The 27,040-nt window shown below is 39.8% G+C and overlaps 1 protein-coding gene across 1 annotated transcript; it reads left to right on the top strand.

The window, feature by feature from the left end:
• Positions 1 to 8,229: 8,229 nt before the first annotated feature.
• LOC139716722 (methylmalonyl-CoA mutase, mitochondrial-like) lies at positions 8,230 to 26,446 on the top strand. The gene is made up of 19 exons (XM_071628251.1): positions 8,230 to 8,295; positions 8,865 to 8,996; positions 10,278 to 10,409; positions 11,333 to 11,439; positions 11,983 to 12,061; positions 13,179 to 13,283; positions 14,282 to 14,416; positions 14,924 to 15,041; positions 15,616 to 15,827; positions 16,714 to 16,890; positions 17,751 to 17,834; positions 18,535 to 18,640; positions 19,289 to 19,425; positions 20,677 to 20,748; positions 21,846 to 21,998; positions 22,829 to 22,969; positions 23,568 to 23,695; positions 25,234 to 25,322; positions 26,333 to 26,446. The coding sequence occupies exons 1-19, from the start codon at positions 8,230 to 8,232 to the stop codon at positions 26,413 to 26,415; spliced, it is 2,256 nt and encodes a 751-aa protein (XP_071484352.1). The 3' UTR covers positions 26,416 to 26,446.
• Positions 26,447 to 27,040: the final 594 nt, after the last annotated feature.

Below are 27,040 nucleotides of genomic sequence, written 5' to 3'. Positions count from 1 at the left end.
GACTCCACGATCGCGAATTTAGCCACTCGTGAAATCGTCGGGAATTCCCGATTCGCAAAAATTTAGACTCGCAAAATATACGTCGTATACAGTAACTGACACACGGAGGCATGAAAAGGAGAAAAGACAACTTCAATGCAAAGTTGCAAATTTCGCAATCTGAATGTATGTTTGACTTTCTGATACACATGCCCTGTGGGCACTGCTGTAAAGCTTGAGGTTAACTTTCTGTCACAACAATGTGGTTTACCACCCCCATTCCAGTACTAACTTGAACTATTAAAGCAAAGGGATAGACAGAAGTGGAGTGGGGTATGTATCATGATTTCTGGAGAACATGCTTTCAAATTGCCAGCATACCCTGTAAAATCTGTAGATTCCCAAAGGTATTTGCATATCATCATTGTTTTAGTTCTTGTGAGGTTCTGGTTTCAAGGTTGATATGGAGAGCAGTACCTTCTTTTACAAAATTCTATTCACTTTGATTGTATTGTATAATGTGTGAAAATAGGCCTTGAGGATGAGCTTCCAAGTAAATCCTGTAGAAAACAGAATGTACTTATTTACTTCTGCAAGTGTTATCAGCTTTGTAGAGAATTTGATGTGGGAGCATTTTGACTAGATTTTTTCTTCCGTTGGTCTTTCCATATATGTGTCTTTTCCTCATCTGACAAAATGTGACAAGGCAATGTTGAGTCAGTAAGGCTCTCGAGCATTTTGCTTTGTTGCAGAAAGTGAAAGATGCATGTTTCATGCCTCGTGGTGTGAATTGGGTCCCTTTATCTATAATGTCAAATGCAAAGTGGATTTTGATGGAAGTATCATGACGTCCTATTGGAAAGCTGATGAACCAGTCAGCAAAGACAGTGCAGTGTCAGCTCTCTGTTTAAATTTTGGACAGGGATCTTACAGTGTGCAGATGCATCAGATTGGCCCCATTCGTTTTCATTATATACTGTCTTACCTTTTAATTATGTGCATAGGTGCCATTTTATTTACCCATATATCTTTTTTAAGGTGATACATTTTGTACATCACTGTGCCTTACATGTTTGATGCATAATTGATCAGTACTTTTACCAATACATATTCAACTGCAATGCCACGTTTTCAACTGCAATGCCACGTTTTCTTGATGTGTATCTTTGCCCATGTAATTACTTATCCCTACGCAGTATTCCTCTTTAATAGCAGAAGATATTGGAATCATGTTCCATGTTTGATTAGTATTGTGTTTTTGTGTGTGGCCAGCATTTCAGCAGTTGCTTTATAGTACCTCAGATTTACAAGTGTGCTGTTGGGGCTCTCGAGTTATGAAATTGCTGCTTCTCCTTCGTTACTTCAATACCAGTACTACTTTCACTGCTACATCAACAATCTCTGCTACTAATGCTATTTGTTTCATCATCATAATCTTTTTGTTCTTCATCTTCTACTTCATCTCTGTCTTCATTTTTCTTTCCTTCCTTATCATATTCTTCCTTTCTCTTTCTTCTCTTCTTTTTCTTCTTCATCTGCCATTTTTTTTCTTCTGTCCATCTCTATATTCCTTCTTTACAGTATTGACATTAGATTTCAATTTTCTCTTCAAAACGAAATGACATTAGCCAGCCATTATCACCTTTATGTAGTCATGATAAATGAAGATAAAAACTGACAAAGTGCCGCACCCTCCATATCATTTCATTTATTGTGTCAACCCAGTCATTGTCAGCCTGCACTGAATCCTTTGTCACTCTTTCCCTTCAAGATCGGGGAAAGAAACGACACACACTAACTCCAATTCCTAAGCAATTAAAGCACAAGCCAGACACTACTATACAACTGTATCAATTATTATTACATTATATACTGGAGCTCTCGTAGCTTCTCCCAGAAATCACTTTATCAAAAAGACTCGAAGAATTTGTCTACCACGTGAGCAATCCTTTCTGGTTCGATGTTACACTCCTTTCTAATTCACCCTGAACTAATGTGTCAAACTTTTCTTGTGCCTCTTTTCAATTTAGTTCAAGTCAATTCATTTCAGTTCAATTCAATTCAATTTATTTCAGTTCAGTTCAATTCAGTTCAATTTCATTCATTTTAATTCAATTTAATTTCTAATTTGATTCTATTCAATTCAATTCAATCATTAAGTTTAAAAGAACAACAAATTATATGTTCGGGTCTTTGGAGAGACCAAAAATGTATTTGCATTTGTATTTTCATCACCCTGTTCCTCCCTCACTGCAGTCAATTTCAGATTCAACTTCACATGCCAGTCTAATTTTTTACACTCCCCATTTTCTGTCACTCTGCATGCCTCATTCTTGCCCCATAATATTTTCACATGCTGAACATAGTTGTGGTTTATCAACAAGTATCTGCTAGCATTCATTCAATTTGCAGTGATAATAAAACACAATCAGTAAGAACAGCCCCCCCCCCCCCCATTTGTCAGTTGAGAATTGAGATCTGAGGGGAAGAAAAGGAAATCATTTTGAAATCATGTATTCCCCAGCAATTAGTATTCTTCACATTATCAAGAGTTTGTTCATGTGTATTTAATACCCATCCTATGCATCGCTTCCAAACAACTGTCGGTGGATGTTTATGTGTGTCGATGAAATAAGCCAAAACTTAGCTCACTCATTTCTTTGGATATGTTACATTTGTTGATGTCCAATATGTGAATAAACCTCCCACGTGCCCCCCCCCCCCCAAAAAAAAAAAGAAGAGAAAATACACTACTCTCAATGGCTTTCTTCCATACATATTACTGAAGTGCTGTGCCACACACATTTGATGAACAGAAGAATTCATTCATTTCTTTTTTCGTGCAATTATTTCAATTGTTCTGTGAATGCATTTGCACATAATGAGTTTCTTGTGTGTAAAATTGTATTTGTAGCTTTCCCCAAACTTAGAACATAAAGAATGATCATTTCTGGCTAGTTTGCAGGAGGCAGGAGGCTCTGTACCTTGGCAAACATGCAGACACATTTGAGAAGCTTAATGATAATGGACTGCTTCCTTTAATACATCCCTTTTTTCCTGGAGTATTAGATGATTACGGATATTCCCCCAATATTTTGCCATATATTGATACAGGTCAAAAATATTTTCAGAGTGACTGGGACGGTATTCAAGATCCAATGGAGAAAGATCATTGCGCTCCCAAATCTGAGCCAATCCACTTCCACAGGACTTTTAATCATTATCAGTTTTGTAAGTGTGTAATTTGATTCTTCAGCTTTTGATTCTGTTTGCAATAATGTGAACAACATTGTTGAGGAATTAAAGATTAGGGAAGATTTGATTAATTGCACTTCATGGCAAAAAAAAAAAAAAATCAATGACCTTTTGTCTCTTTTATAAAAATTCATTTCAAGAGATGTTCAAAATTCATCCACATTGGGAAAGTTATGTTTGGACCCGTTAAACCACACGATTTCTGGGAATTTGTCCCTTGAACTATTGATTACAGTACATGTTCTTTCAACATTTAGCATTTCAAACGTAGCAGTTATTGCGATACTTTTCTATTCTATTTTTGCAATATTGAATCCCAATTTGCTTTTACATGTAGGCCTACTTGATGAAGTATGAGAATAAACAATCCAGTCAAAATGATTTTCATTTCTAAATTCAAATTGATTCAGATGAAACACTGAGAAAAATTAAGCTCCACAAAATGTGATTTCTTGAATTCATCCAGAATTCCTCGCTTCAAAAGAGGTTACCAAATTTATTTGGATTTCACTTCAAGGTTTTTGTCAAAAAAGATTGAGCAAATTATGTCTACAGAGGAAGCATATAAGTAGGTGAGGAAAGTAATTCTTTGACTGTCACTCTGGAAATATTTTACATCTGTGTTTGGGACCAGTTCATTTTTGTGTTTGGTTTGTTTTTTTTTTTCTTGCCAGTAACTAAACTATTCTCGAGCCACCTGATAAAGTTATTAAATTTTTTCCTGCCTGGAATAAAGCAACCCTCATCTCCTCAAAGAGCATTTCAAATTCACCTGACATTCTTTTCTAAATTTGATAGACAATAGACATTTCGATGCAGTCCGACTTCTTCAGTGATATTGCTATGATCTGTTCATTTTAGCTGCTTCACTTTTGCTGACATTCTTTGAGTTTTTGTATACCTTTGAATGGAAAGGGCTTATTGATGTATTTGCAATACACAGATTTTAACAGGTTTGAAGGTATACCTGTCAAAGAAATACATTTATGCAATATGCATCATGAAATTATTGTCAGTTTGTCTCATTTCTTCTATTTGTGTGTCAATATAAATGAAAGATGGACCTGTATGCTTATGATGATGACGATGATGATAATGAATGATGATTAAGATGATTATGAGTATGGTGATAATGGTGATGATGATTATGATGATCATGATGATGGTGGTGATTATAACAGTGATGGTGAAGATAGTGGTGGGGATGATGATTATAAAGTGCTGAGAAAGCATTTCATTATAAAAGCCCTTGTCAAGGCAGCTCACTTCCACCAAAACTTCCTTGACCATTTTCCTCTGTCCATTTTCTAACCTTACCAGCAAATTTTGTCTAAACCTGTTCAAAACTTTTTGAATGAAATTACCTATGACCAAACAAACCAAAGTCGAGTGGAGATGATTATGACAATGATGATGACGATGATGATGATGATGACGATGACAATGATGATGATTATGGCAGTTATGATAATGATAACATGGTAAAGAAGGATGGAAGAGGCTTTGACCATGACTTCCAGAAGTACACAGGATTTGTTCGTACATCTCTATGATGGTTAATGAGCTTTGTGTGATGAGTATACACCAATACGAGTGAGGGAGGAGTATGAGTGAGAGGGGCTTGAGGGCTGCTACCCCCCCCCCCCCCGAAGAAAAAAAAGATCAGAAATAAATGAGACAAAATCCAAATCTGCCAATGCCAAGAACTTCAATAAGATTTTACCCTAAACTGGTATTCTTTCCCAGTGGTAGGTGCTCTGTGACTCCAACAGTAGCAGTAAAATGCAACAACCAGTGATGTGCACTGTATATACGTACATTGCCATTTAACACATGGTAGTTATGACTTGTGACAATGCTATTCAGTAAAGTAGTAAGTAATCTCATACACATTCACACAAATGTATTCCTGTAGAAGCTCTGCAAAATAGGGATAACTCAAGGAGAAATGGGGGGGGGGGGGGGGGAGAGAAAGAAATTTCAGATTTTATCTAGTACTGCACCAGTCCAGACCTATCAAGTCGTACACATTATGCATGAGGCTTTTTCCTCTGAGGTCTTGCGACACTCTCATACCCGATAAGCTGTTTAAAAAAATGAAATATAACAAAGCAAAATATGGCATTTTAACCTCCAGAGCTGTCATATTTTGAAACATTTCTATTTACGAGCATAAGTCAGAAAATCTATGATTCACCAAATCACGCAATTTAAAGCTTAGAAATTTTGAATCCTAAATACTGGTCTTAAATCGTGGGGGCATTGACTCTTATACCTCTCTCTCTCTCTCTCTCTCTCTCTCTCTCTCTCAAAAAAAAAAAAAAAAAAAAAATATATATATATATATATATATATATATATATATATATATATATATATATATATATATATATATATATATATATATATATATTCATTTAGAAGAAGTATTGGAACAAGTTCACTCGGTTGACAGCAGGTTATATATGGCTTAAGCCAACCTCCAAAACGGTCATATTTGGAAACATTTTATTGGAAAACTAAGGTCGATTATCTATTTAGAATGCTCAAGATAGCGTGATTTACATCTTGAACTACTGATCTCTTCCCTCCTTTGGTCGCTTCCTCGATCCTCAAATCCCAAGCCGAGCTGCTCTCTGACCTTCTGTATCTCCACTGCCAACTGCCAACTGGGATCACGATTGCTTTTACGTATTTGACGACGCAGTAATGGCAATGCAGAAGTCGGCATATTTCATGCTGTTTAACACTCGGGCAGACCTTATTATCAAGCTGAACTTTACGACCAATAATTACAGCGACTTCGATACGCACACAGTACATGATTACGCAAGGCAAAAAACACGTCTTCGGTCTACGCCACGGGACACGAACACCATTGTTGACGAAGTGACATAAGCGTGTAAGTTCATAGACTTTATTATCAGTAGTTGAAATGTACTTCTATAATGAGTATTACACATGGGTAGATAAGTTAGTAGCTGTATTAAAACATATTATGGTCTAAAATTGTCGTCAAGAGTGCGAGTTCCGTGAGAGCATCGAGGAGGAGTGTAACGTTAGAATTGAACCGACCGCTCTTTGCCCGCATCGCTCCCCGGAGTTACGGCGGGGCAATCAGCGAGCCATCGTTAGCGAAGTGTTCAGCGAGATTTCGCTGCGAGTGACTGTGCTGTGAGCTGTGCTGTGTGACTGTGAGCTGTGCCAGGCCAGGCAGGCCACCAGGACGGACTGTGCGTTTAAGACAAATGACATGACTCTGCTTCAGCGCACTTTCACGAAGTAGAAACTGTCAGTGGGGCAGTAGATCTTGGTGAACATCCTGGGTTCAGAAATTATAGGGGTCTAGATAGCTAATAGTAATACAGTAGTCTATCTGAAGTAAATTCATTAGAATTTATCATAATTTAATAAACACGAACAGAAGGAAACTGACCAGAAATGAATATTGGCTATAAAAGAGAAGACCTTTTACTCACCAGTGCTCACCTGCAATGCCAGGCTCTCAGGATATGGATTAGAAACATGTCTGTCTTCAAGGTCTATCATGCCATTAAGCATTGAGAGGAGGAGAGAGCTCTCCCGCTTTGCGGGCATTTTCCCATAATCTCCCATCTCTAGCTTCAGTTTTAATTTCTCCTACTCTACCTCTTTGGCTGTGTATCTCCCACTTAAACTGCATAAACTTACAATTATTCCCGCTTGTTAATAGCTTCTCCCACGTAAAAAGAGTTTTGTCATATTTTGTTAAAAAGATAAGGCTAAGATAGCACCAGGGAGCATCTGTAAGACTGTAACTCTACAGCTGAGTGTGAGCCCCGCGCCCCTTCCGCACAGGATGTCAGGCATTGCATTTAGACTCTGTGGTCCCACATCAGTTCGGGAAACCCACTCACAAGGGGGGCCCCTCCTTATAAGTAACCCGTCCACCTTATAAGTAGCCCCATCCCCCTTATAAGTAACCCCCGGGGCACCCCTTATAAGGAGTCTCCACGCTTTTTTGCAATGCAACGCGAAAATGAAAGGACTGCGGCAATTCGCTTGATTATGTCCATAAAGCTTCACAACTGAGTACGACTGAGTACGAAAATCCGTACTCAGTCGCCACGTCTGCACTCAAGCATTGCCGCGCCGCCGCGCCTGGCGACACTCACGCCAGTAATCGCTCGCATTTCAGCATTCGCATGGGTCGTTTGACATCGCATTTAAATCCATGATTTTAGATATGATGCCTCAAACCGATTTTGCTCAAATTTCGTGAGTAACTAGGAAACTTGTGAAGCTTTATGGACATAATCAAGCGAATTGCCGCAGTCCTTTCATTTTCGCGTTGCATTGCAAAAAAGCGTGGAGACTCCTTATAAGGGGTGCCCCGGGGGTTACTTATAAGGGGGACGGGGTTACTTATAAGGGGGACGGGTTACTTATAAGGAGGGGCCCCCCTTGTGAGTGGGTTTCCCGAACTGACATACACACATGTTTGCTGTACTGCTAGCTGTAAATAATGCATTCTTAAAAGGATTATTGATGTTACATTCATTCACTGCTAGTCTACCAAATGCTGCTCTTCCTTGAGCTGTAGGTAAGAGAAGGAATATAATCAATCATTCAGAACTGTAAGTATTATGTGCTTGTTACATGATTTCTATCAAACACTACCTACTTATTGGTTCCCAAAATTCAATGTTTGCTCTGCTTCTGAGAGAATATCGGCACCCGCACCAAGGTTCAAACTCCCATGCCAAGTTTCAACCGTGCGCAAAACCAGGTTTCTACACGTAGCTAGCAGGCAGTCGAATTTTGGACAGTATTGTGGTCGAAATTATGGGCAGCTTAATATGTTATGATATGCGTTCTCATCTTTCAGCAGTGTTTCATAAAGTCATAATTGTTGGCATGTTTAGTTTGATTTATAGTATTACTAAATACTGTGCAGGAGAGTGCCACGGTGATCAATGTTCACTCTATTAAAACTCCTCCCATGGCAGGACTAGGATGTGGCGACTGAGAGCTGCCTCGTCTCAAGGAGGGAGATGGTACTCCTTGATACACCTCCACAAGGTCAGTCAGGAACATGAATTATATGGTGGTAATGATTAATGGTGAAGATGATAGTGATGAAAATAATGATGATGATGATGATGATAATGCTAATAATAAGAAACAATAATGATAATAACAGCAATGATAGTAATGTAAGAATGATACCAGGATAATAACATTAATGATGCAAGTGAGGAGAATGTCTAGTGATGAAGGAATTGTGTTTCTTGTTACAGACACAATCTTGTTTCATTACTGTCAATATACCATTTAAATCAACTAATCATGTACCGGTACTGCGTTATTTCATAATGAATATATTCCCTGCGTTTGTTTGAAAAGTGCAAGATGAAACAGACCCTCACACATTAGCATATTTTGTAATGAATTGTTGGGTAAAGGCAATAAATGTATAAAAGAATTGTGCAATTTTGTCAGTTATCTAAAGACAAGAACTAACACCTCAACTGATGCACAAATTAGAACTCAGTTTCATTATCAGTTTAATTCATATCATACAAGGGATGTCTGAGAAGGATTTAATATGCTCCAGTTTGTCTAGTAACCTTTGACCCATCACTTTGCAGGTTGGCATGCCAACAGTGACCTGTGTGAGCCATCTGCACAGAGAACCACTACACCCAGAGTGGGCCAAACTGGCACAGAAGCAGCTTAAAGGAGGAGATCCAGAAGAGAAGCTCATGTGGCACACACCAGAGGTTTGTTTAACAACAACTGAAAAGAGGGGAGCAGAGGTGTAAATAACTACAGTTGAACCTCTCTTATCCGGCCTCCCTTTATCCGGATCTCTCTATTATACAGACGCAATCTCGCCGTGATTTTTTTTTAAATAATTACGGGAGGAAAGGGGGATTCCCAACTCCTTGAGAACTCCTACACAAACACACATGAATAACATATTACTTCCAACATTATTAACATACATTACATCAAATTTCCTTCCAAATTGCTTACCTTCAGACATTTTAACATCCCCAAACATCCCCAAATGTAACAATGAAAAGGTTGCAGTATACACATTACTACATGTGGTACTACAATGGGCTACATCAGTACATGTGTATGTATATGTACATGTTTAAAGCATTGAGTCTCCCGTATCCGGCCAAATCCCTTATCCGGATGAGCCCTGGTCCCGACTTGTCCGTATATGAGAGGTTCAACTGTATATCATAGACACAGTGATGTTTATCTAAAAAGTTCTCAGAAATGTTCAAGTTTCTTCTTGTGCTCCCACCAAGAAGGTGACTCCAGGGTAATGTCCGAGACATCTCTAAACAGGATGACAACTTATTTGCCCAGAAGTCGTGAGGACGCAGGGACTTTTCCGAGACATCTTCTCAGTTGCGAAGATGTGTCAAAGACATCTCAGACAATACAGTCTGCAATGATGCTCCAACTGGTGACACTTGACAGAAACATTAATGGAGAAATCACTGAGATTGGCTGGAAACTGGAAAAAGTCTTTGAGAAAATTGAATGTGTTTAATTATCCCGAGACTCCATGGAGACCCGGCTAGTCTCCAGATGTTCCATGTTATTTGCTCCCACGAAATGTCTGATTCGAAAGCAAACATGGATTCTACCCACAAACATATCCCTATCCTTAATCCTAATCCTCACATCAAACTAAACCTAAAACCCTTTCACACCCCTAACCCCAAGTCCTTGGAGAAAATTAGACCGGAGCAATTGTCGCAGGAGCAAATGTCCTATCACCATCTCCAGAAGGCGTTGCAATACCATCTCCACAACCAGTTCAGACCTGAGTTCCGCCACGTTGCCACCTAGTCTACAGGCCAACAATATACCCACTTTCATTCCCATTTTGATGAAACTTTTGCTTTCTGTTTATCTGATGTTACTACATTTATCAATTTCAATTCAAACTTGAACACAAGGGGAATTGCACTTTCAAGGATCTATAGAATGGGTATGTTTTTTATGATATTGACACATCTTGTCTTCACTTTTCCCAGGGCATCTCCTTGAAGCCTCTCTACACCAAGCAGGACACTGCCAACCATTCAGATCATCTTCCAGGCCAGTATCCCTTTACCAGGGGGCCGTACCCCACCATGTACTCACAGAGACCCTGGACAATCAGACAGGTAAGTCAGGTGCCTCAGTACACCATGTAATCTTATGCTGGTCTGTGTCGAGTGTTTGTCTTTCAGTGTAATTACTTCCAATAGTCAGACAGGAATGTCTGGTGTCTCACTACACCGTGTACTCTTCAGCTGGTCTGTGTTGGTTGTCTCAGTACACTGTGTAATCTTCTGCTGGTCTGTGTTGGGTGTTGGTCTTTCGGTGTACTCATTTCCAAATATAATACATATTGTAAAGCTCTCTGTTCTCGCTCATAAGATTACCTTTTCTATACTTTCGCCACACACTTTGTACGCTTGCTTTGCTAAATCACGCATTTTGTTTTCAGTGTATCTCAGCTACCTCTTTCCACCTCAATGTTCCTATGCCTGGAATGGTTTTATGTCTTTGTCACACCTATTTCCATTCACATCTTTCTGCTCTGCAGTAAATGTAGTGACTACTTTTTAGCTCCCCCTGACATCCATTTCTATTCTCTTTACACTGTCTACTTACCCAGTCTTGCATTTTCTTTTTGTTGAGCTTGTAGTCATTGGGTCTATTCCAACTTTATCCCTAATTTCTTCCATTGCTCCTGCATGTATATCCTTGGACTGCCCTTCAATTGCCCACTGAAACATACTCTTTGCTCTTCTGTTGATCTCTTTTTCATATATCTTCCATCAGCCTATTTCAATCTTGCATTGCTGTAATGTTTTGTTGCTTCTATTATGCTGATTCCGTACTGCCTTGGCTAATGATTAGGCGTGTGCATTCTGCCCTTCATCTAGTATTACACACGTATCAACAAATGTATTGTTTTACCTGGCAGAAAATGAAGAGACATTATGTAAAGATTGCTTTCACTGGGTTGGATGTGCAGCAGATGTGAATTTTTGTTACCTTATATTCTCGCCCCGCCCCCACTTTCTCTTTTTGGTACCAGTATGCAGGTTTCAGTACAGTGGAAGCCAGCAATGAGTTCTACAAGCAGAACATCAAGGCTGGCCAGCAAGGGTTGAGTGTAGCCTTTGACCTGGCTACCCATCGAGGGTAAGGTTCTGTTTGTCCCTGGCAGCGAGATAGTCTTCAAGTTGTTTGTCTCTGTGTTTGTTTGTTTGTTTGTTTGTTTGTTTGTTTGTTTGTTTGTTTTGTAACATTTACTGTACTTTATACTTATTGTGTCATGCTATTCCCTCTGATAAGCACAAATGTCTTGAAAGTAATGTCTGTAAGTAGTAACTTCCTGTCTTTTTACTGTGTCGTCATGCTTTATGCTCCAATTAACACAAGTATCCTGAGAGTAAATGCCACTTTGTAGTAATCACCTATCAGGTAATCCTCCTAATCTGTTGTATCACGATGGCCTTCATAATTTACATCATGGTACATATGATGTTGAATTGATGTTGAATCCTCTTTCTCCACTACATCCCTTCAGTGATTAAAAGTTTATGGTATACCACCATATTCCCAAAGATTGTGTGCAAATGAGGCAGTCAGTGATAATGAAGTGAACATTGTGAACCACAAATCAAGTCCTTTGATGGTCACGTCCTTGCATTGTTTCGTTTTTGTTTTCCTTGTTCTGTGCAGCTATGATTCAGACAACCCCAGAGTCCATGGTGATGTAGGAATGGCTGGTGTGGCTATTGACAGTGTGGAGGACATGAAGGTGAGATGAGCTGCCATTCAGGGAAAACATTAAAAGTTTATTGAAGGCCCGGCAGCATGGGGATACCATGGAATGGAAAGGATGACCCAGCTCGGATATGCATGTACTGGAAAATTCCTACAACAAATTGTGTCCAGCTTGATCATTTATTGCTCACACACAGCCAAAGAATTTGACCGCAGTCGACCATTACCAATGAAAGTATGCTTTGATGCACATATTCGCTGCAGGATGCTATTTGAGGTTTTCGAATGGACCCTGGTGGGCAGCAAATGAAGATCAGTGTAATCGGACCGTCCATGTTTCCCCATGCTACCAGGGGAGTATTTCATGAAGCATTTTGTCCGACAAAGTTGTTGGACAAATTTGCTCTCGGCCACTCAGATGCAAGGTTTTCAGTAGCTTGTAACAGTTTGTCAGAAAAATATCTGACCAAAATGCTTCATGAAATGCCCCCCAGGTCTTAAAAAGTAAATGTTTCAAAAGGTAGTACAGTTAACCCATTCATTGCCAGAGGTGAGGTTATCATTTGCAAAAGCTAGGGATCCATTTAATTCAAACTTTTTTATTGGATCCTGCCATGTTCATCATTTGAATGATTTGATTACATATTTGTTAGTTTTGTGAGTTGTTTTCTTTTGTCACTATTTGTTGTTGTCGTCAGTCATGTTGGAAGTGGAAATTCATATTGGTATCGATTCATGCCAGTATCAGTTATTTACAAACGCACTGGAATATTGAGACTGTGGCTTCAGGAGGGTTTAATTTCTTTTGCTTGTGTCACTGGTTGAAGGCCAAAGTAAGATGGGGAAAAAAGTCAAGCTGTGTTGTATGGGATTGTTTTTCTTCTTACCCCCTATCTCTCTATTCCTTCGTCACTCAGCATTGTGACATCTTCAGAAATGTCAAAAAGAAAAAAGAAAGTCTAGCAAGCAGTATAAAGGTGTTCATATATGAATTTGCCATTCTTTCATCATGATACAGTATATATGTCATTAGTCTGTGATCAAACTCCCATAGTTAGTGGTTTTGTTAAATTTCAGTGGTCATGCTGTGTATATGGTATCACTATTCATTCACATGGTTTGTGGCTGTGCTGTCCACTTTCTTCATACAGGTTCTGTTTGATGACATCCCATTGGACAAGATGTCTGTTTCCATGACGATGAATGGAGCTGTCTTGCCAGTCATGGCGATGTTCATTGTCGCTGCTGAGGAGCAGGTGAGATAAACCATCTCTTTCTGTATATGCGAATTATAAATGGTATTTTTCAGTGTTGTCACATTTATTTTGATGATGCTTATTCATTTTGATTGAATGTGCTGTTGGGATTATGCACTGACTGAGTAGCATCGCTCTTTCTGCTCTGCCATGTACGTCACTGCCAGTTGGCAATAGGGAGCTTTAGAATTTCGCGACAGAGGAAAAAAAACATGTTCTGAGCATGCGCAAAAGCGCGCATCAAGCCAATCTATTTATAGCTTGCATCATCCGAGTTTTTCACTACGCGTTCTGGGCTATTTTTACTTCAAACTCTGCTTTTTTATTGGATCCTGCCATTTTCATATGGGGGCGCCATTTTATTTTTTATAACGTTGCATCCCAGCGTAATCTAAAGCTACTTTTCAGCACGACGCAGGGGGAGAGGAGAACGTCCAACGCACTCGTCACCTCAAACGTCCACGGCGCAGATCCAAAGCTCCCTAATCGCTGATGCGGTAGCCTCCTCCAGCTCCCTCTGTTGCACGAGTGCAGCAAGGTAGATGCTCTCTCACTAGTTATCCCAGCCATTGTGGAAAGGAAACTGAGCTGTTGTCATCTGCGTGATCTTTTGCCGTTTACAAATCCAGTCAGGAATAGATGTTCATTTTGCCTTTTCCGCTCGACATGACCCAAGAACTGCATCTGGCATTTTCTAATGGACGAGAGCAGCTCACGTTCAGCCGATACCATCTCTAGCATTTCTTTCTATCATTTGTCTCATGGCTTTAAATTGTTCATGTCCCTGCGCTATACATCATAGCTGACCACATGTATGTCTTCAAGAGCCACTTCAGTAGCATCATCAAAGGCATTTTAGGTTGTGTAGCATGTTGAGCAGTATCATTCTATATAGAATCATAATGAAAAGTCAATGATGTGTTTTGTTGAAATGAGTTAAAAACCATCATGTATACTATTGCCAGAGTTTTGAAGCCTTAAGCCCTTTCCTCATACAGGGGGTCAGACAAGAGCAGCTCACAGGAACCATCCAGAATGACATCCTCAAAGAGTTTATGGTGCGCAACACATACATCTACCCTCCAGCACCTTCTATGAGGATCATTGGGGACATCTTTGCCTACACATCACAGGTAAGGCCACCTATGAAGACCTTAAAAGAAAGGGGGAAACAAAAAGCCAAGCAAAATTAAACAATTTGGCACTGCCAAAGAGGAGTTAATTTTGGGGTGATATATGTATTTTTTTGTACTTCAAGTCTTTGTGATGCAATAGACCCATTGCCATTTTTACCACTGTAACTGTAAAATGAAAACAAAAGTGAAACAACTTTATGTAGGTTACAAGTGCCATGGTAGTTGGTATTGAAATAAATAAAAAAAATTGGTGAATGTTTAATGCAGTAAGGCACAGGTTATGCTGAAATTTTCTTTCATCAAGTTGGCAGACTCTCTTAAGATAATTTTGAACGTGTAGATCATGAGATGAATGTGAATTTGTCAGAAAGGTACAAAACAAACTCTCTTTTTGAACTCATCATCCTTTCAAAATCATTTGCAATGGAAAACAGGGCTGATTCCACTAATATAATTATATACGCTATTTCTCACACACTTCCATCCCATGCTCATCTCCATCAGCACATGCCAAAGTTCAACTCCATCTCCATTTCGGGCTATCACATGCAAGAAGCAGGAGCAGACACCATTCTGGAGCTTGCCTTCACCATAGCAGATGGCCTGGAGTACTGCAGGACAGGTGCGTTACTGACAAGGGGGACTGGTGTTGCAGAGGGTCTAGGGCAATTACCCCAGACCCTTCCCCTGAACCTAAACCTAACCCTAACCCAAACTCTAACTCTAATCCTAACCCTAAACCTAATCTCTACCCTAACCTTATCACTAACCAATATTTAGTGGTAGGGAGGAGGGGTTATTGCCCTGATACAGTTGCTGGATCTTCATATATTATTGTTCTTTTCTTCGATAGTCTGACTGGACTCTGCTAAGTCTTAAGTGACAGTTGGTGTTCTTGTTGGAAATTAAAGTAATTGTTGTCAGGGTTCTTTGGCTTCAAGCCAGCTCGCCCCATGAGTCAAGTTGACATTCATCCTTTTTAAACCTATGTATATCCCCCCATCTCAGAGTAGTGGCATCTCAAACCGGTTTTAAAAACTACACATGCAAAGGGTTGAATAATCTAATTCCATATTGTGACCTTGATTCCAAGGATGTGACCAGTAAAAGGAAATAAAGCTACAATATCAACAGTAGACGGTTGAATTGGGAAGCTGTTTTCCATTCTCTATGCTTTCTGTCATGCTGATGTCCAGGTCTGAAAGCTGGTATGGACATCGACAAGTTTGCACCCCGCCTCTCCTTCTTCTGGGGCATCGGGATGAACTTCTACTTTGAGATCGCCAAGCTGAGGGCCGCCCGCCGCCTCTGGGCTCACCTGATGAAGAAGCACTTTAACCCCTCCAAGCCCAACTCCATGATGCTTCGTTGCCACTCCCAGACCTCTGGCTGGTCTCTCACTGAGCAGGTGGGCTAAAAATTCTGATTAATGAAACACAACAACACTCTGTTCTAAGAATTTTTTAATGGACATCTGTGCTTTGATGTAGGAAAAACTGTGTCAGTAATACAGATTCAAATCTCTTCAAATCTCTGCTAGCATGCCTCTGTATAGATGTGCTAAGTTGTTGTTATCACAATTACCACTACCACTACTACTTCTACTGTTACTACTACTACTATCACTACAATGACTCTAATTCTACTGCTGCTACTACCACTACTACTATGACAATGACGATGACTACGTATTACTACTACTACTTCTGCTACTACTGCTACTACTCCTACTACTACCGTACTACTACTGTACTACTGCTACTACTACTACTACTACTACTTCTATGACTATCACTACTACTACTACTACTACTACTACTCAGCTACTACTACTAGTACTACTGAATGCAACTAAATGTACTACTACTGCAACTATTACTACTACTACCATGACCACTTCTACTATTACTAGTACTTCTAGTGCTACTGCTAGTATAACCACTTCCACTACCACCACTGCTACTACAGCTGCTGCTAATCTTCTGCCACTACTACCACTCTACTACCACTACTACTTAATATACTACTCAGTGGCAGATCCACAGGGAGGCGCAACTGGCGCACGCCCGCCCCCCTTATTTTTCTTTAAAAACAAAAGAAATAAAAAGAAAAAAAATAAATTAAATCCGGACGTGGCACCAGAAATATTAGTTGCGCCCCCCCCCCCCCCCCCTTTACATAATTCCTTGATCCGCCCCTGCTACTACTACTACTACTACTACTACTATTTGTGGCCTTCTGTTATATTTATTACCCTTGGAAATAAAGTCTTCACTCCTCCTTGTCTTTGCCAGGACCCCTACAACAATGTGATACGAACAACAATCGAGGCCATGGCAGCAGTCTTTGGGGGCACCCAGTCGCTGCACACCAATTCGTACGATGAGGCCCTGGGCCTTCCGACGGTCACCAGTGCCCGCATCGCCAGGAACACCCAGATCATTCTCCAGGAGGAGAGTGGTCTTCCGAAGGTGAGGGAAGAACAAAATTATATTACCTGTTTAGTCCAGACTGGAGTTGTGCCATTGGAAAACAAAAAGCTGCAATTGAGTATATCACATATCCTTTCATTTGTCATGCTAAACTGATGCCACTGCAGGAATTGATGGTAGAAAGGTCATTATTGAGACAAGTGCAGTTCCAGTATGCACCATGTTAACATTCTGCAGTGCTCCTGCCTCCTAGTTCTTACTGGTTAACTGTATCACACTTCCGACTGCATAACAATTTCAGCTATTACAGCATTTATTTTGCGAATGTAATATTTTGCAAATTGGGTCTTGTGGGGCAATTTTGCAAGTGGTTGACTTTGCGATCAAGAACTACAATTAATGGAATGATGAAAAAAAGTATTGTAGTTTTCAAGTGAAAAAAATAGCAGTTTCCCACCTTGGATACAACACATACTAGTAGCACATTTTCATTGTAGGAGGCAATATTTTCATATATTGTTAAAAAAAAAAATTGTGATTATCAGTCAACTATCTAATTCATAAAAATAAAAGCAACAGAATATACCACTTGTACAGCTGTAATGACCTTCTGTGAAGCTGAGCACTGAACATAAGAGGGCAAAATAAAGAAAATGTGTGTCCCATTCATGAAAAATATAATTATCATGGGTATATATTTCCAAAAGGAATAACAGCGGCTGCATGCTCTGAAGTGCTGTGCCAGCGGAAGGACAGGATTGCTGTCACATTGAAAGGAGTTTCTGCTATCATATGGTAGGATCAGATGAAGATAGGCTTGTTTAGAATTAACCTACTACAGCACCACTGTGGTGATCATCTATGCACCTGTCTTTGAATTCTCCTCATTTTCTCTTCAGATCGTCGATCCGTGGGGTGGATCCCACATGATGGAATGTCTCACGGATGAAATTTACGAGGCTGCAGACAAGCTCATTCAAGAGGTAAGCCACTTAATACCCATTTTGTCTCCTCTGGTTGGAGAGAGAAGCAAAGCATGTTGGTTACCATAGCAACAGGATGCTGCAAACTTTTTGACAAGCCAAAGAAAGTGTGGGAATCATTGAAGAAGGGGGCAGCATAAATTTCTGATTTCTAACAGGCCTGTAGAAATGTTGAGGATTACACCCCCATGATTATGTCCACTGCTGCAGACATTATTTCCTCTCGAAGGAGTCACCGGATCTTCCTATCTCTACACCTCATCATCACCTTTGTCTTTTTAGTTGGTTTGTGATTTTAGCTCTCTATATCAAGTACTGTAAAAATAATGGATGTTTTTGCTTAACTAATTTTTCACATTCGGCCGGGTGACAAGAGTTTCACCTGTTTTTAATTCCACGGAATCAAAACATCAAATACTGGAGCATATGGTAAGCAAAAAATTTTGTGTGCTTTTGTTTTCACGCTAGTTTCTGGTTTCTGGTCTTCAAAATTTCAACGCCGAGGAGTTTTCCACTTTTACAGTACATGAGTTTTTCATGACCAGAGCCCCAGTGACCTGCCACCATTCAAGCACATAACTTTCTCCGCATGATGTCTTCTTGGGAATAAGACAGAAACGACTTCAATACACTCTGAATCTTGTACTCCATCTCTTGAAACTTTCACCTGTTTGTTCCTACCTTTCCTGTGGGATTGTAGATCGAAGATATGGGCGGCATGGCCAAGGCAGTCGCCGAGGGCTTCTGCAAACTGAAGATCGAGGAATGCGCCGCCAAGCGACAGGCCAGGATTGACTCGGGCAAAGGTACGTTCTTTCGTTTTCTTTCTCTTTAGTGACAAGCTGCACTGGGAATGCCTGGTTTGATAGCTGCACTTCTTGGTCCATTTCCAAAATCATTGTATGATGGAATCAGTATTTATAGTAGGCCATGGTTGAGATACGGCAACATTCAGGAATGTGGAGAAGAGATAATCTTGGTAGTAGCAGTAGTAATAGTAGTATTCAGAGGCTATGGAACACTTGTGGCTCGTCAAGTAAAAGAAGGGGAAAAAAAGAAAGAAAAATATACGTAAAATATTTCAACAAAGCCTGTGACTTTCCAAGGGTTCTGCTCAGAGATTGATTCCAGCTACTGATTCCAGCCACTCTCCCCCCCCCCCCAACACACACACCCTGGCTGTGGCTGTGTTAAAAGTGACAGTAGCATTGGCAATGATAGTAGTAGCAGTAGTTATTGAAGCTGAAGTAAGAGGTACAATGTAACTGTACTTGTAGTTGTAGTAGAAGCAGCACCTAACGTCTGTGGTTCCAATTTTTGTATTGAAATACAAAAACCACTAATTATTATGTATAATATTCCTCTCAGTGATAACCTACATTTATCCTTAAACACCACTTCTTTTCCTCATTCTCTTTGGACTGCAACCTTTCCATGTCTTTCATGCCATGCAGAAGTGATTGTTGGAGTCAACAAGTACAAGCTAGAAGTGGAGGAGCCAGTGGAGGTTCTGTCCATTGATAATACAGAGGTCAGAGAGAAACAGATCGACAAGCTGAAGCGCATCAGGGAAACCAGAGACCCTCAAGCAGTGAGACAATGTTTCATTAACTCTTTTATTACTGTTTGCAATTTGTTTTCAGGTGATGTCACTGGCATTGTAGGATTGTGGTACTGAGGTGATTTAAAAGCACAGATTTGGTCTTAGGAGTGAAAGATATGCTTTTGGGAGAAAGGTTTGTAATTTGCCATAGGAGGTTCAGCTTTGTATCCTGGCCAGTCTCTTGCCATGCATGGCAGAATGTAATCATCGTCATCACCATGGGCATCATCAGTCACCACAATCATCATCTTCATCTTTATCACCGTCTTCATCATTATTATCAATATCATCGCCACTACCTTATACCATAAATATAGTACTAACGCCACATTAAGCAAATACTCCCTACCCTTTACATACAGCAGGAGAATTCACAAATTTCATCAAAACAGAACAATGCTGCACAGAGTATGAAAATACAGCCAACGATTTGACAAATCAACACGAACTCTAAGCAAAAGAAATATTTTCTCTGTATGCGATGCTGATAAATGAAGGCAATGATAGTTTCTACCAGTGTAGGACCTTTCCACCACACTACATTAAAGGACAATTTCACCTTCATAAACATAAGGATTGAGAAAATGCAACAATGTTAGTAGAACACATCAGTGAAAGTTTGAGGAAAATTGGACAATCGATGCAAAAGTTATGAATTTTTAAAATTTTTGTGTTGGAACCGCTGGATGAGGAGACTACTACAGCTTGTGAGTCATATGCGTACAACAGTAAAGAAAATGTAAAAGAAAATTCAACATATTTTCACTTTTTTCGCATAATAAAAGAGCACTTGACTTGCCTCTTTCTAAAGGCAGGGGGAATAATATTACCCATAACATTTGTCGGTAACGAGTCAGGGGAATGTATACTTTTTCCAACAGATGGAATTTTGTGAAATTCTCTTTATATTTTCTTTATATTGTTGTACGCATGTGACATCTAAGTTATTCATACACTGCAGTAGTCTTCTCATCCAGCGGGTACTGCACAAAAACTTCAAAAATTCATAACTTTTTGAACGGATTGTCTGATTTTCCTCAAACTTTCAATGATGTGTTCTACTAATATTGCTACATTCTCTCAATCCTTATGTTTTTTAATATGAAGGTGAACTTGTCCTTTAAGGTGCATAAAGCACCTTGCTTAGCAGCGGTCATGAATAGATCTCAGACTTCCATTACGTCTTCCTTCAGGAGTCTTTGAATCGCACATGTGCACTTTGCTTGCTTCGTTCTGTAGGTTGAGGCAGCACTGTCTGCAATCACAGATGCCAGCAGAGGAGATGAGAACCTTCTGGATCGCTGCGTGCAGGTCAGTATGGATGTGATGGAGGTGTCGCTGCTGGTTGATTTATGACATTTTTCATTCAGCATTAGTATGTATGCATTGTGATTTGCAGAAGGCCATGCTTCTCAACGTAGTCTTTAGTCAAGGTTACAACTATGTGTTTAATTGTAAATCTAAGGAACCAGTGTATTTACTGTAAAACCAGAAATTTTTGCATGCGTGAAACTTTCACAAATTTTGCAAGGATCCAAGATTCAGGAAAGCAAAATGCACATGGAAGTATCGTCTACACAATGCATTGAATGCTACTCGCCAATTCATGAAAGTTTCATTCTCGCCAAAAAGGCCTTGAGCTCCAGTTCGCAAATTAGTTTTCAGAGGTCTTCCACCATACTTCAAACATTTCTGAGAGCACAAATGAGCATTTCACTTCTTTTTTTTTTTTTTGGTCAAGAAGTGAGGAGTGCTGTGTGACCATTAGTGTCATAAATGTGATATATAATGAGTCATATAATGACTTATAATGAGTCATATTATGACCTTATGTCAGTTAGGGTGTACTGTATACACCATATATTTCGCGAGTCTAAATTTTACGAATCTGAAATTCCGGATGATTTCGCGAGTGGTTAAATTTGTGATCGTGGAGTCCTGTACCGAATTGAGAAATGTATAGGCATACGTCACACTCATAGCATGATCAGAGTCAATATTTTCGTGTGTCTTTAATTTTGCGAACAGCACCTGACTCGCGAAATTCGTGAAAAATAAAAACCTCGCGAAATATTCGGCGCATACAGTATTAGTATCACTCCTACTGGAAGACTCCATTCACTTATGAAAATTGCAGTTAGATTTGAGAGATACTGTCCAAGATTTTCCAGCATGAAATGCCATTAATCAATAACATACAAGTACAACTCACATTAAAAAAATCCTAAGTAGTATGATCTCTGAAGCAGATTACACAAATATTGTGGATAAAATTGTCTTTCACATCTAAAAAAAGTATACATTGGGTATAAAAAGGGTGCATAAATATGAAGCCATATACCACTTGTGGCCCTTGAAACTCCCTCCTTATCCAAATTCACCTTCATGACTGACCCCCATGACCCCAGGCTGCCAGGGCCCGATGTACTGTGGAGGAGATCTCCTCTGCCATGGAGGCAGTCTTCACCCGCCATGTGGCCAGCGACAGGATGGTGAGCGGAGCCTACAAGTCTGAGTACGGCGAGAACGAAGAGATCCAGGCTTGCATCAGGAGAGTGGAGGTAAGTTAGATGAAATGAGGGGGTAAACCCCTCCCCTCTTCCTCTCCCCTCCCCCTTGGTAACTTCCTGTCCCATTTGATGCTGCTACTTATCACCAGCCCCTTAACAATGGGGGCTGCAAAGCATAGTGAAAAACTCAATTTGGTATTGGGAGAATGGAGGTATTAAGGTGTTTGGGAATGAGGTGGAGGGATTCAGAGTATGTAGTCATCTACCCCCCCCCCCCTTCCGCCCTTTCCTGTCCCCTTGGGTTCTTGCAGTCATCACCGGCACATCAACAGGGGGGAGGGGAAGCAAGCATTGCGAAAAATCTAGCTGGCATTAGGAGAGTAGGGGTGAGTTGTAAAGAGGAATAAAGGGAGAGGGCCAGATAGAAAAACAGCACCCAGCCCCCTCCTTTTGCCACCTTCCTGTCCCAGTCATGCCAATGATCATCAGCATATGATTTATTAGGATAAGCATGGACGTGGAGACTCGAGGGATCATTAGGAGAGTGGAGGTATATTTGAAGAGTGTGTGTTTCTTTGTTGTAGGATGTTTTTTTTGTGTTTTTTTTTTAGGGGGGGGGGGGTGGAGGGGTAGGGAGCGAAAGTTGAGATTGGTATACTGTGATGATTCTGCATTCACTATACTTTACCCCTTCCTTGCCCCCATTGCAATAACAATAACCAGCGTGTGATCAGTGGATGTAACCTGGATTTTTTCTTTTATCAGCGTCATTATTTTTGTATGATTGTGTACATTTTGGAGAGGGCGAAGGAGAAGAATCCAAAAATTGTGAAAGATAAACGTAAGAGGATAACAATTTTTTGATTCCATCACTTTGGCAGGACTTCCAGGAGAAGGAGGGGAGGAGACCCCGCATCCTGGTGGCCAAGATGGGACAGGACGGCCACGACCGAGGAGCCAAGGTGGTGGCTACCAGCTTCGCCGACCTTGGCTTTGACGTCGACATCGGTCCCCTCTTTCAGGTTGGTGCAGACTCTCCCGCTGATGTCATGTAATCTGATGAAGATAAAGTACCATAAATATCCCTTTTGCATATTAAACGCATTATTTACCAATTGCAGATGAAACAAAAACCCAGCTTTAGGGCTTCAAAATTGTTCTAAAATGTGAGTTTAGGGATAGAAACAACCAACGTAAAAATTTGAATCATTATGATTAATGTTAAGTATTGTTAGATATACAAAATGTGAACAATACTTATGATCAAAATATTTCAAGACTAAACTGTCTACAGTTACGGTTTAGTGAAAAAAATAGTGATATCTCCTTATAATTTGGGCATTGCAAAATGTTTACATGTTAGGATGTTTTGTGATACAACTGACCTACACATGTGCATCAAATGTGATATCTTGAACATTTTTAAAAAGCATTGCTCCCAAAGGTAAACAGTACTACCTTTAATGGAAGCATTTTGTCACTAGTCGGGTTGGGTTTGTATGCTGGCCGTACATTGTGTACAAATGAATAAGGTGATCTTTAATACCAGATTATCAGGTATCAATGTTCCTGACTAAAGCAGTTTTTCCTTAATTTTGTTCACCTTTTACTCCACCATAGACTCCCAGCGAGGTGGCACAGCAGGCCATAGATGCTGACGTGAATGTTGTAGGCGTGAGCACGCTAGCAGCGGGACACAAGACGCTCGTCCCCGAACTCATCGCCGCTCTCGGCAAGATGGGAAGAGGGTGAGTTACCGTTAGAACTTTTCAGTCAAAAGTTGACTTCTGTGTCTAGAGTAAGAAAGTGGTAGGAATATCATCAAACTTGGACATGAGTTATAAAAGGTATCATATTTTCTATAAATTAAGAGCCAAACCTTAATTATTTTAATGTCCGATTTGATGGCGTTTTTACCACCTTTTTGTTTAATTTACTCTCTTTGGTTTTTTTTTGTAGTCGACATGAACGTAGAGTTTCATTGAATTTGAACGTTGGGTAGCTGTTAATGTTGCTGTGATATGAGCTATAAATAATTGGTATGTACATTCTGTAATGATTTACTGGTCGTTGTCATGGAATGTTTTCATGACTGTGCAATCATACATTCTTTTCTTAAAGTGCAACATTTTTTGTGGAAAAAAAAAGAAAACAGGGTAAAGTGTGTTTGACTTTGACAAAAAAAGTTCATTTTGGGTAACATGGTTGCCAATTTATATCAAATGTATTTAATAGGTCTCTGACTCCGAGCTGATGAATTCCTTTAAGACTAATATGTACACCATCAATTAAACAAAGGGATGTGCCCGCTGACTTTTACTTTGCAGTCTTGAATAGCTTATAAGCAGTGGATGCTATTAGACCAGTCATAATAGGAAATGGGGATGAATGAAAGGCTTGCAATACCAAATAGTACAGAGTTTAGCTTACAGCACATTAGTGGATGAATCTGAATATGAAGAAGCGGGCCAACTTCCGGTGAACTCGAGACAGCCCACTTCCTGTAGGCTAACTAATATCAGTAATGAAGTGTCATTTTTTTTTCTTTTGATATTGTGTGTCATCAAAATCCCCATAGTTCTATTCATGTCATTTTAAGGGAGCTGTCTTGGACGCTTCTATGTAGCTGTCATGGATGCTTCTTTGGAGTCTTCCTCCAATTAGGAATTTCAAAGATTTGAAGAATGCTACATGTAATGTTTTCTCTATCTCCTTGTGTCATTTACTTTATGCTTTTTTTTCTCTGCACTTTCCTCTCTTTTGGTCTTTACATTTTCATTTTTTTTTAGTATTGTCACTATCACTACTATAATTATCATTGATACTACTATTATTATTGTTATCATTATTACTATAATTCTGACTAAGCATGATGATTGGTAGCACTAGTAAAGGTGGTATCAACATCACTGATTTATAAACATGCTTGAATGAGTTTCAAGTTTGAAGCAGTTTATTTCATCTTCAACAAAATATGATTACATTGAAATGATTGAATACATATAAAGACACAAAATCAGTACAACTGTGTTATAAAGAAACAAGGAAATGTCAACTGAAATACTAATAAATGTGGTAAATTTATGGCAAATTCCCAAATAAACATCTTCCTCCTCCTCCTCTTTCTCTTCTCCCTCATCATCTACTTTTTTCTTCTTCCCATATCATTTATCTTCTCTCCCTCTCTCTCCTCCCACTTCTGAAAACCTGCTGGTAACACAATTGCCTAACATGTCTTTATATAACATTTTTTGTTTGTGTGTGTGTGTTTGCATCTACCAATCAGTGACATCGGTGTGATAGTGGGCGGAGTCATCCCTCCCCAGGACTATGACTTCCTCTTTGATCAGGGCGTTAAGAGCATCTTTGGCCCAGGTATGTGGAGATGTGGTATATTTCCTCTAAACCACATGACACTTTGGCATTGCAAACAAAGTTTTAGGAAATATATATATATATATATATATATATATATATATATATATATATATATATATATATATATAAAAGAATGGAGAGTTGGCGATATGGAATTATAACACCAATTGATAACACCAATCACAGTAAAGAAGAAGCTACTCCCTAGGTACATCAAGATGCAATGTACTTTAAAAGCTATAATGTACACTCACCAGTGCATATTATTAAACAGTTGGCGGTGTCCTAATTGGGCCCAAATTGTACATTTTCATCTCTTTCTTGAATAGCCATTCTGAATTTTCACCAAGCTTAGCAGGAAGCATCCCTTGGGGGAGAGAATCTCATTCCCATCAAATGGGCACCATGCCCCACCTGGGGGCCCCAGGGGGCCTAAATTTGGACCTAAATTGTAAATTTTAATTTTTTTTCTTGAAAACCCTATCACGAATTTTCACCAAACTTGGCAGGTAGCATCCCTAGGGGGGATAGAATCTGAATTCCATCCATTCTATAAAGTACAGTGTACTTGGCAGGTATTTTTACCAGTGTGATGGAATATGCAAATGGACACCATGCCCCCAGCTCTCAAAGCTACCCAACCTTAGGTTTTCAATGTTCTCAGGTAGGAGTCTGCAAGAATGCATGGAAGGTGAACTTGCGATACTCGGGGGAGTTCGAGACCCCCCGGGTCTCTTGTTTACAAAAATATGAATACATCTTGCATACCTGCAATAAAGTTGTTTTAGGTTTTTCCCCCTTCTCCTCCCCCACCCCCCACAAACCCATAAGGGGTAGTAGAGTTCAAACTGTTTAAGACAAAGACCATTGAACTTTATAGCTTAGATTGTGACTGTCATGGTCAAACCACAGTGTCCCTTTTCTTTTTCTAGGTATAATAAATCTTGCATTGTAAATATTCCCTGTATCACATGTTGTATGCTCCATTCTCCTTCTTTCCCCCCCAGGGACACGTATTCCCATCGCAGCGGTAAAAGTGATCGACGACATCGAGGAAGAATTGGAAAAGAAAGCCCAGAGAGGCAGGTGAAAGGGCGTCGCCAGTGTGAAGACATCAATCACCCGTCATCATACGAAGTGACGTTTCTGTCTTGTCCGTGTGCTGTAAGAATAAAGTGATGAGTGTCAGTAACTCCAGTCTTTGATGCAGCACTGCTATTCTCATATCTACAGGAGACTTTTTTTTTTTTTTTTTTTTTTAGCCAAGATACCCACTGTGGAAAAAAGATTTCAAAGTATCTGCATGATCATGTTTTGAAGCTTTGAAGCTTTTTTGAAGCACTTTGTAAACTGTCTATGCTGCCATTCTATAGACTGTCTTGGCTGTGTTCAAGAATGTTTTCCATTGTGGCATAGACTTAACAGTTATGTTAACCTCCTCCTTTATGGCTTTGTAGCTATGTGTGTGCAGTATTCAGGAATTGGTGAATTTGCATGTGGCAACTTTCTCAATAGTCGGGACAGAATTGACCAGAGCATAAACGATGCTGAGTTGTTTTTTATATTTAACCTCGTACAGCGCGACTATATTGACTGACATGGCACAGATTTGGAGCGATTTTATCTCCATCTGTCTGTGTCTATTTGTCAGTCTGTTAGTCCCTTGTGTTGATGTTGAAACATAAAAGGATGGAAGCTATTGTATCAGTGTTTTC

Source organism: Diadema antillarum, unplaced genomic scaffold (assembly GCF_040938485.1).
Source record: "Diadema antillarum isolate AM-2024a unplaced genomic scaffold, OU_Dant_1.0 scf00000069, whole genome shotgun sequence".
Lineage (NCBI taxonomy): Eukaryota > Metazoa > Echinodermata > Echinoidea > Diadematoida > Diadematidae > Diadema > Diadema antillarum.
Note: the sequence above shows the minus strand (reverse complement) of the source record. Positions and strands in the feature narration are given on the sequence as shown.

Excerpts from the sequence above, each read along its gene's own strand:
- LOC139716722 (XM_071628251.1), top strand. The coding sequence starts at position 8,230 with ATGTGGCGACTGAGAGCTGCCTCGTCTCAAGGAGGGAGATGGTACTCC. Across the intron at positions 15,042-15,615 it reads CCTGGAGTACTGCAGGACAG|GTCTGAAAGCTGGTATGGAC; the intron begins GTGCGTTACTGA and ends GCTGATGTCCAG. Across the intron at positions 21,999-22,828 it reads CTTGCATCAGGAGAGTGGAG|GACTTCCAGGAGAAGGAGGG; the intron begins GTAAGTTAGATG and ends TCACTTTGGCAG.